An 11,245-nucleotide genomic window follows, 5' to 3' on the forward strand; every position below is an offset into this window, starting at 1 on the left:
ACACACACACACACACACACACACACACACACACACACACACACACACACACACACACACAATTCAAAGCTGCTGTTGACAAGCACTTGAGAGTGAATTTCACATTAAAAGCGGGAGATGTTTCGACATTGACGGGAACAGTGAAGCAAACAGCAAATTACAGCACAATGCCAAAGCTCTTCACCGGTCCTGACAGCACATGGCCATCCCGTGACAATGTAAAACAAGGTGGGTTTGAATGAGCATTTCATGGGCAGGCCACATCCGCAGAAGGTCAGAATTCAGGGRAAAAGGCAGCACAAAAGCTAAGCAATTGAGCAAGTAGGTGCAGAATGAATGCGGCATGAGCAGCAGACTGATCKATGAGCAGACGATTGTGACCGTGTGCGGCAAATGAGATGGAGAGTTAACGAGAAGCCTAAGTAAATGCTGGAACAAAAGAGGCAGGAGAGGGTATATGTGGTTGTGGTCATAAAGGAAGAACAAGAAGACTGGAGAGGTTGGGCGCTCCGTCTGCTCTGCTGACTAATTGAGGAGGAGGGAGAGCAGGAGTGGTCCTTTTGCTCTCATGGTCTCTTCTTTTCAGTCTTCTTCCCCTTTATTTCCCTTGATCTGCAAAATAAGTCAGATTTCCTGCCCTTGAGACTCCTTTTACAGTGGTTCAATGAGGAAAATAGAGGCGTTTGTTTTCATCCCCATGTCCTGTCCTCTTCTAAGCTTTAAAACATTGATTTAAGCCAAATTTGATAGAAAGCTAATGTTACAGGGAAGACTGTTCAAATGCAATGTTACATTTATTTAGCTAAATAAAATTGTTGGTGCTTATAGAGCTGTGTATTGGCAAGAATTTGGTGATATGATACATATCATGACACAGGTCACAATACGATATATTGCGGTAAAGTAAGCAAGGCTATATTGCCGTTTTTTCCTCCAGAAATTCTGATTAAAAAAAACTCAGTATGCTTAATATGTTTCATATTTATTTTCATATTATAAAAATATTACAACGCAAGAAAATATACTTTTCAAGTCTTAATTAAGAATCAATGCAGTGCTTTAGAGAACCAATACAAAATCGGGAACTGAAATATCGCGATATTTCAGTGTACTGATATTTTCTTACACCAACAGTTACTTAGATATTTACATTACAAAAAAGCAAATATCTTTAAAAATATGTATCTGCCAATGATCAGTTAAAGGGGGTGAGGTATTTTGTATTTTCTATACTACAATCAAACAAATGTTACTTTCAGTGGTTATGAAAATTAGGGCTGCACAGACATGAAAATTTCAGCCAATATCGATCTCCGATATAATTACTGCTGTTATGGCCGATATCCTATATTTACCGATATTACACAAACACACAAATTATATTATACATAATACACACAAACACACTTGGGTCTTTTTTTGATACCGTAAATAAACGTACAGACCTCTGACATGGATCCCTACTTCAGTTATTTCTGGCTGCGCAGCATAAATATCAATATCATGATCAAACAGATGCCGCTCAACCAACCAACTCCCCTCCAAAAACAGAAACTAAAGCTAAAAAGTGGGAAATCTGTATCGGATGTTAATATTGGCCCAGTTTTACATATCGGCCAAAACCGATACCGATATTGATGTCGATATTTGGTGCATCCCTAAATGCTGTATCAAAAATAAACTTGACTTTGCATCAGTCCATTCAAACACCTAGAAATTGGCCTCTTTCTCTTTAATAACCCCTTACCATTTCASACACTCCCACTTCATGTCTTCACATCAGTGCTTCATGCTTTTTACAAACTTTCATAGGAGCGTTGTAAGAGGGTCTCCTCCATTGTAGCTTTATTGAGGGGTTTTATGACTATATAGAAGCGTAGCAACTTTTTATCTACAAATTATTTAAAACATGTCAACAACACAACACTTGTTCATCCAGCCTTACATGGTGGAGCCAGAGTTTGACCCAGAGCCAGAGGAGAATGAAGACAACCAAAAGTTTATTGGTAAGTCCAGACCTTATTCGCAATTACGTGACAAATAATTTGATATAACAGTTCATAAAACATCATGGAAAACAGAGAAAACTGAACGGGTTGAAAAATATGAACCAAAAAGAATATAAAGATATAGTTGATGCACCAGGAGAGAATAAAATCTAATTTTCTGCACTCCTACAGACTCAAAGTACACTTTTACCTTTTTTACTCTAAATGTAACAAACTCAGTGAAACGGCCAGGTTAAGGTTCGTCACGCTGATTACAACTTTGCCACTCCTTCTTTCCCCACAGAGTTTTTATGAAACTTACCAAGCCGGCAAACATTTTCCACTCACTTCAGCTTCTCTCCAGGTGAAGCCATCAATAAAAGGTCTCACTCCTCCTCTTTCTCAGGTCACAGGAGAAGTGGATTATCTTAGCTTTATCGCCCCAGTGCTCTAGCATTAACTCTGCTCTCCTCTCACCGTGGTTTGTCCCTGCTGCGTCATGTTACTTCACAGCGTGGAGCGCCACAAAGTTAATCCCTTCCACAACAGATCACAGTTACAGGTAATCTGCCACCGCCGTGACTCTAATCCCATCATGCGCACACAGAAAACACTTGACTACGGGCTACCAGAAACTGGTGTACACGAAGAATGCAGGCGTGGGTGTTAATTACACGATTCGACCGCGCAGTTGACAAATATTACAGCTCAAATCACTCGAGCCTGTTTGTACACATGCAGCCACACTCGGACCACTCATCTCCAACACAATAAGCCGGGAGAGAGTGAGTTAAGAAAGTCACTTGGCCTTTCAATCCCCTCAAACCCTGTGATTAAGAGATCGGCCTTGCAGGACGAGGGGAGGAACGTAAACGACAAACCTGAAAAATGAGAGGTCTCACTCGAGTCTTTCTCTCGCTCAAACAAACGCACAGAAAGAGGCGGTGCGTGAGAGTCAAAGATCAGGTTTCTGCGTCCTCTGTTCTCTTCACGGCTGGTTAGAGGTTAGGTCGCGGGTGTCTCAACTTACTGGCCCCTGTAGTGATTGGAACATGGGACCAGCCCACACCGGGTAAGGCCATAACATTTCATTAACTGTGGGAAAAGCAGCACACTTTGCCTCACCTACGTATGATGGAACAAAAATATATGAAGGATGAGAGAAAATATAGTTAAAACCAGGCTGATAAAGAACATTTCCAAACTCTGAAACACACGGAAGAAATTACTGGTCACATTTAAAAGCAAAGGTGCAGGAGAAACATGTTCTAAAAAAAGGAGCATAAAGCTAGTTGCATCTCTGTCAAAGTAGATCTCCGAGCTTCACTTTCAATTACGGGTGTACAAGGTGCAATCTACGCTCCATAGGAAGAGCGTGTGATTCATAATGTGTGGGACACAATACCTTAGGCTTATTGAAAATGGGCTGAAAAGAGGCAGAATCCTTAAAAACGGCGAGACACAGAAAAGAAGGGGAGAGAGTGGACAAAGATCACTCATCTCCAGAGAGAATAGTTCAAGGCCACCATGCATTAGCTTTTAGCAGGATGGATTAAGTCAAGTTTGAGAGTGCGCATCCTAAACCTCCCCCATGCCCCCTTCTTACCCCTCCCATATAGTCCCCTTTCAGAAGAATAGCATTAAAAATGGCAACATAATACCATCTCATTGCATCATATTCCAAAATGGGAGAAAAAGGAGGCCGAGAACAAAAGCGTTGGGGCTATGGGTCTTTCGCTCTCGTCTCTCCATGTACTCTCAGTCGTTCCCTCGCTTGCCGGCCCCTGTGGCCTGACAGCCTACCCTCTCTCCGACTCTCCTATCTGGCAAAAAGCTGCTTTGTTGCCATAGTATCAACTCCCACTTTTGATACTGTCATTTCAAGTAGGATATGGTAGCCTTGATACAATATGTTCCCTATTTCCATTAAAATAGTTGTCGAAGAGGATGCTGTAGACTTTGGATTACACTTGACTGTGCCTGACAAGCCTACCCCCACCATTCGTACCCCCCACCCCTTCCACATACACACACTCTCCCCGTCTCTCTCTATTTTATTAATGACCGAAGGCCCCCATCCCTGWGCCCAAATGAAAAAGAGAAGAAAAAAACGGGGGGAAAGGGAGAAGAGAAGGAGTAAAAGACTGTGAGAGACAGAGCTATAAGAGCCCTTTTATGTACTCTTATCCATAAACAAAGTGAGATCCTGAAGTTCTCTCCCTTGAATGTGCTTTCTGGATGAGATGGGAACAGACTGAAAAACATTTTTTTATATAATACTCATCACTACTTGCTCCACCCCTCAAACAGCCAGATCCCAAACCCAACACAAATACACTACGCTGATTTAGGGGGTCCTACAAAGCCCCAACCACAAGAGATCTTTATTGTCAAGTTTCTGAAAAATACTTGTTAGTAACAAGAAAAATATAAATACTTAAAAAACCTAACAGTCATCAATAGTTGAAACGCCAAAAGTACACTTTATGTACTCTGAAGGATATCAGAAAAGTTTATTTTTAAAATGATTCCAGCAGAGTTGTAAAGTAACTAAGTACAAATACTTTTTTACTGTACTTAAGTAGATTTTTTGGGTATCTGTACTTTACTTGAGTAATTATTTTTCAGCCTACTTTTTACTTCTACTTCTTACATTTTTACAGAGTTATCTGTACTTTCTACTTCTTACATTTTTAAACAAGGTAAGAAGTTTAAAGTCGTTATTTTATTTCATTACAGCTTGTTGTTAAAAAAATATCTCCTTGGATAGAGTGAATCTAATTGTGGTTGGATGAGAAGTATAAATATATATTATTCTGATCCTGTATTAGTTTGTACACAATCCATCACAGCTGCAAATAACACAAATTATGTCACACTCCAGCAGAACATAGCAGATATACTATATATAACAGGTGTAGTGCATCCTAATTTTTCTAACATTAACATTTTTATTAGGGCTGTGTATTGGCAAGAATTTGGCGATACGATACATATCATGACAGAGGGGTCACGATACGATATATCCTGATATATTGCGATTTTTTTGTCCAAAAATTCTATTAAATAAAAACCTCTTACAGGGGAAAAAAATGAAAAACCAAAATTCATTGTCTCAGAAAATTCTAATATTACAGAGACATGCTTTTGATACATTTAGCTGTGTTCTGCTTTGTATGTATTTTATTTTATTTGTTTCATATTTCTTATTTCATCCATGTTTTCAATTATTAGACTAAATTTAACAATAAATAGTTTGAAATATATTTTTTGCAGCTTTTAGTTTTTAATATTAATTTACAATATGGTCACCCAACACTTAACAATAGCCTCTACCTCAAGAGGTAGAGTGGCCAAATGGCTGGCTCACTGCTGCCAACTAGTGGTCAGAGGCTGAACTACAACATAAAAATGAACAACTGGCAGGAAAGTTGACATTTTAAACCTTAATAAAAAATTGATACAGGGCTTTAGAATATCGATACAGTATCGGGAAATGAAATATCGCGATATTTCAGTGTATCGATATTTTCTTACACCCCTAATTTTTATATGACAATATAGCCATTTTGACCTTTAGAAAAACGTTTTCTGAGGGTCTCAACTGCCAATAAATGACATTTTGGGAAGTTTAGCCACTCATTTTTACTCATTACTTTTAATACTTAAGTACATTTTATGTCAGAAATTTACTTTTGATACTTAAGTGCAAAATATATTAGATACTTTAAGACTTTTACTCAAGTAATATTCTTAGAGGAGACTTGAACCTTTATCAAAGCAAATTTATGGTAAGATACTTGTACTTTTACTCAAGTATCACTTTGAGGTACTTTATATAACACTGGATTCCAGACATTAAGTCAGCTCAGGCAAAACAAGCCTAAACCCTCAACTCAGAATGAACTTGGCTCGCACTTTTATAAACAGAACAAGTGCCTTAAAAAGTCTGGATTTTAAAACCCCAAACATCATGTCTGTAAACAGGGAGTGACGGGGCGAGATTTCTCACAAACACTGCAAAGACTTGTCCTAGCACATGACAATCCAAACCTAATACGATTTGTCTCAGCACGAACTTTGCAAACATGTGGACCCGAGTCAGACCAAATTTTACAATTTACTAATAAAACAGCACCAGTTATTTATTTCACATTATCACAACAGAAACCGCAGCTGACCGAACCACCGACTGTAAATAGCTGGGAGTGAAATGGGATAAGTGGGCGATCAGATGAAGGCGGGTGAAGGGGTRGCTTTCTGCCCTCCCATGGGTGGGGGGTGGAGGGTGAGGATGAGGAGTAAATGCTCCAACTCCAACTCCCCCCCACCCYCTCTACACCCTGGCCCGTTTCATTCTTCTCTTTTCTCAAAGAGGGGATTAAGCAGACTCGTTGCGGCCACAAGGGCTCTCTCTCGATTTCAGGGTGGATAGCAGGGTAGCAGTGAGAACGGGACAAAAGGTTATTAGGAGAAACTGTACGGAATGAGAGGACAAGACTGAAGCAGTTGGAAAAATCATAAGGAAAATGAAACAAGTGAGCAAAACTGTATAAAGCAAAACTGTCAAAAGTGCTTACAAATGAAGATGGAGAAAAATACTTCTAAAAAGATGAAGAAAAGGAGGAGAGAAGCAAAGCTAGGTTGTCACCGTGCTTTTTGAAAAGTGAGGGATGCGTCGCTTCTTCTGTGGTCTTATGCAAAGCAGGGTCACACAGGGCTATGAGACGCACAATAATGCTGATTACACGCATATGCTAATTATTACACGCTAATCAAGTACAGTAGCCTTATATTCAATGATAATGCCTGGCGACGGCTTCTATCCCSTAAACTCRTTTCTTTAAGGAAAAAGGGAAACTGCGAAACTGTTGAGGGCTGGAGATAATTCTACAGACTTCAAGCCGTTAACTACAGGGGTGTCAGTTACTGTAACGACCATTTACAGATAAAAAAATATTAAGGCAATCAGTTGAGCCAAAGAACGGCTTGCAGATATAATGTTGCTATAAATGTTAGAAATTCTTTACACTCCAATTGGTGACAAGATTTGMTTAAAAGAATGCTTGTCATACAGTATATATAGAACTTTGCAAAAGTATTACGTTGTTGCTATTTTCCTTATAATTTGCAACCAAAGAGCCAAACTTTCTCATAACGTTTTAAAATCCTTTTATTCTTCAGGCTAACTGAAGGTTGTTCTCGGTTTTTCTTTGGACGTTGGCAGATTTTTCAATTTAGAAGTCCAGTACCTGATCATTTTAAGACATTTTAGCAATTTATTACTTTTTGTTTTAAGTCAAAGCCACTTAACTCTGATCTATATATCAATAAAGACCCACTAAACTCAAGAAGAGCATCACCATGTCTTTTATGTGTTGTGTCTACACATAACAGACGATTAAGCAAAATACTAAACAGAAATGAAAGGGGAAAAACAGACAGAGTTCAAACATAAGCATTGCAAAGCCTGCTGAACTTGTCACTCTTTAAAAGATTACAAGAAATTTTCCATCCTTGGATGTATGATAAAGGACTAAACCAAGTGTTGTCTCTGTACCTTAAATAAAAACATTTCCCTCTAGTCATACTTATCCCAAGCACCTGCATGTTCATTTTTAATATTAGAAAAAGCAAAAGGAAGAAAGTCTAATACTTCTGGATTGTTTCAACAAWGCAGTTTATATAGTTTTCATCAGCAGAAGAGGATTGTTGGTCTGTCAAAGAACTGCATATTTGAAACACAATATTGTTTTAATGTAATTTAAAGATTTCTGTAACACTTGCAATATAAAACTTGTAAAAATAATTTGATTTGAGACTGTTTTTCCTTATAACATAGTCACAAAAACTCACGAACTTGAGTTTTTCAAAATGTTATGAAGGTTTAACATTTTGCCTAATTGTTGATTACAGTCAATTTTACCCACAAACCTTGCTTTGCACACTTAAGAAGCTTATATATTTAGAGCACATACTAATGGCCACATTTTTCACAAACAGATGAGGGGAGGGGAAGTTCATTGGAAGTTGGTCAATGGAGCTGGAGGAAGGAAACGTGCTGCAGGGGTGCTGGCGGCACAGTCAGCGCACTGCATCCGGTCTACAGTTCCAGAAAAGCTGACTTGATAAATCACAGCCACGTTTTGACTGACAGTGTCGGAAAAATGACTTTAGAGATGTATATCGTGAAGATAGCTCAGGTGATCTAATGAGTTTATGGATTGTATAGAATATATTTTAAACATGGTAATAAAGAGACATGTTCTCCACTGCATTATCGTGTATGTTTAGGTTTCCAGGCCTGGTCAAAAASCTTTCTTTTGTACAGAAGTTTGTGRGGCTTTTCGTAATTTCAGGAGGGAGATGTTATTTAGCACCAGAAAATGTTTTTGTTCCATCAAAATTGCCAGTAATTTTTCTKAGCTGCTTTGTTTAAAAATATGTTAAAGGGCATTCCTAAAAAAAAAAATCAAACAAAATGATGTGCTTTAACTAAACCACAAAAATGTTTTTGTTGCATAAAGGGCATTTTGTGAATCGTGACAAATCAAAACTAGTCAGTACAGCAGTTTTCTTAGCTTAGGATAGAAAAAAAAAACTTGTATTTTTTTATCTTAAGAGGCTGGCTGTCATGTCTTGGTATAGTTTCAGACCACGGGGTGTGGCTGGAGTTTCATTCTAAACTCTAAAGAGAGGCAGTAAACATTTGGAGATGTTTTTGATTATCGTTAATAATCATATATAAATTTAGATGCAGCTGTGTGTGTCTTCTGTAAATCCAGCTTCCTTTGCGGACTCACCGTGGAAAGCAAATGTAAACAGTCAGTCTTTTAGTATTATCCTTAAGTAAACCGTATTCTTGTCCTTTGTCATTTTCGTCAACAAATTTCGACAAGATACAGATTTCCATTTAGAAAGTAAAAAGCCACAATGAGTTATAACCACGCAGTTATAACTTATTTTAAACTAAAACGGCAGGTTAGCTTAGCTTACGTGGCTAGCCCTAAGCTAACGTTAGGCTATGCTGCTGCACGCTCACCTTCAGTCTGACTTCATAGGTTGTGTATCTCGCTCTGCCAACCCCGGTCGTCTCAGGGTTGCTCACATCGATTTCTAGAAAATTACTCGGAGGTCCATAGGCGTCATTAAGGTTTTGAGGCTTAGTGTAGAGCCTTCTTGTATCAGCTATAGCATCAGCCATTTCTCCCTGTCCTTTCTAGCGGATAGGTATCCTGTCAAGTTAGCCGGAATATGAATATGTACTTTCTGGAATTTCTCTTCAAAATAAAATACAATGGAGKGTCTCCGTTGTTAAAATAAAAGAAAACTGAAAGTCATAGCTAAGATAAAACAAATTTTATATTAATATAGTATATTTAGCTTTCTTCACAAGTTTTTGTTGTTGTTAGGCATAAAATGTCCAACTCTAACTTTTATTTTGAAGGTGTTATACATTAAAACTGCTACTTATTGACGTCGGAGTTTATCATGCGGTACTTCCGATCAGCTGAGGTTCAGCTGACGGTGTTCTGTTCTGCCTCTTCGTGTTGATTTGTTTATAAACCGACATTTATAATTATTAAGGTTGAGAAAATAAAACAAATATACTTTATTTATATTATACGGGCTATTATTTGCCGTTCACAGTCTGAAGCAATTGCTAACAACATGAAATACACTCGCAAATATTACGTTTCAATCTATCCCATATCAGCAACTATATATATATATATATTACTTGTGTTATGAGTAAGGCATAACAAAATACGTTGATGAAAAAAATCGGGGACATCCCTTTCATAGCAGCAACACGTTTTGTTACACGTTCCAATAAAGTTTTGGCATTTTGACATCATGGCGGCTTACACAATCCCTACAGCTGCCAGGTGCTCCAGTTTTATTTTAAGAAAACGAGCTCTGTCCGTTTACATTCTATCAAGTGGTTACTTTGGAAAAGGTGAGTACGAGATTTTTTTCCCGTCGTTTTAAAACATCAAGTAGTGAATAATACCTTTGTTTTGTTTGTTTTGTTTTTAGATTACAGCTGTTGGAGGACTCTCAGTTCCTCAGCATCACTCGGCTCCTCGGACTCTCCATCAGCAGCAGATATCCGTGTCTCCGGTGACATCGTGGATCACTTCGATCACCTTGTTCAGCGTGGCTCCATGAGGGGAGATGCCCAGCAGCGATATGTCCTCCAGCGGCTGGCTCACCTGCAGAAAACTCTAAAGTCTTACAGTAACAGCGTGTACCTGAACGCACCAACAACCCAGTCTGAAGGCAACAGCTGTCAGACTCAAAATGATGACAGGATACGAACAACCATGGTAAATTCATAATATATTGGCATGTGTCATGTTAGGGTCAGTGCTTGTGTTTTCATTTACTTGATACATAAAAGACTCAAGAATTGACTGCAGGAGAGACTTTAATAAGACGAATCTAATCATTTTAGTGAAGCGTGTCCCAGTATAAATAGGTTTTTAATTACATTTCAGAAAATTGTAACAAAGCATAATAATAATAATAATAATAATAATAATAATAATAATAATAAGTCCTGCATAAAGATAACAAGTGTTCTGGGATGAAACATTTTAAAACTGAAATCATCATAACTTTTTTTTATCTTTTAGGATGGAGACCCAACATGGTCTCACAGGATAATACAAAATAGTGACAAACYGGGTAATTACAGTGGCACACACAGGATACTTGCATGGATAGGTCCCTTTCAGTCTAGATTATATCAGTGTTTTTAAGCATTTTGACAATGACAGACTTGTGATCCCAACTTTTGCTGGTTGAAGGATAAAGATCTACAAACTAAACCGTAGCGAACTAAATCATAATAAAACAACATCCTTAATTTTCGTTATACGATTTGCATTCACCTACTGTTTTAAGCTTTAAATACAGCAAAATATACTTTTTTGAACACATTTTAAATCTAATTCGATTATTGGAAATTATCTCAAGACCCCCACTTGGCATTTCATGACCCAAAATGGGGTCTTGACCTCCACTTTAGCAACAAATGGTCGATAAAACCAAATCCACTGTCGCCTCTGTTCAAGTAATCTATGATGCTGAATTGAACAGGTATGAGTCCGCAGTTTTTCATCTTGAAGTTGTTTTGCTAAATGTCAGTTGAAAGGATAGGAAAAGTGAAGCAATGCGTACATTTCCTGACGTCAAACAGCAGAGGGGTGTGTGTGTGTGTGTGTGTGTGTGTGTGTGTGTGTGTGTGTGTG

The 11,245-nt window shown here is 38.2% G+C and overlaps 2 protein-coding genes across 3 annotated transcripts in view; one reads left to right on the forward strand and one right to left on the reverse strand.

Moving 5' to 3' along the window:
• snx3 (sorting nexin 3) overlaps positions 1-9,225 on the reverse strand; it is a 16,600-nt gene extending 7,375 nt beyond the window's left edge. Inside the window, exon 1 of the mRNA XM_014010013.1 lies at positions 9,031-9,225. Coding sequence (XP_013865467.1) covers positions 9,031-9,192 — 162 coding nt within the window. The 5' untranslated portion in view covers positions 9,193-9,225. The remainder of the gene's footprint in view (positions 1-9,030) is intronic.
• Positions 9,226-9,841: 616 nt separating this feature from the next.
• The window catches only part of afg1lb (AFG1 like ATPase b), a 40,816-nt gene continuing 39,412 nt past the window's right edge, over positions 9,842-11,245 (forward strand). For both annotated transcript variants that reach the window (XM_014010009.1, XM_014010010.1), the window contains exons 1-2: positions 9,842-9,948; positions 10,029-10,318. In XM_014010009.1, coding sequence (XP_013865463.1) covers positions 9,846-9,948; positions 10,029-10,318 — 393 coding nt within the window. In that variant the 5' untranslated portion in view covers positions 9,842-9,845. The remainder of the gene's footprint in view (positions 9,949-10,028; positions 10,319-11,245) is intronic.

The sequence above is a fragment of the Austrofundulus limnaeus genome, unplaced genomic scaffold (assembly GCF_001266775.1).
Source record: "Austrofundulus limnaeus strain Quisiro unplaced genomic scaffold, Austrofundulus_limnaeus-1.0 Scaffold64, whole genome shotgun sequence".
Taxonomy (NCBI): domain Eukaryota; kingdom Metazoa; phylum Chordata; class Actinopteri; order Cyprinodontiformes; family Rivulidae; genus Austrofundulus; species Austrofundulus limnaeus.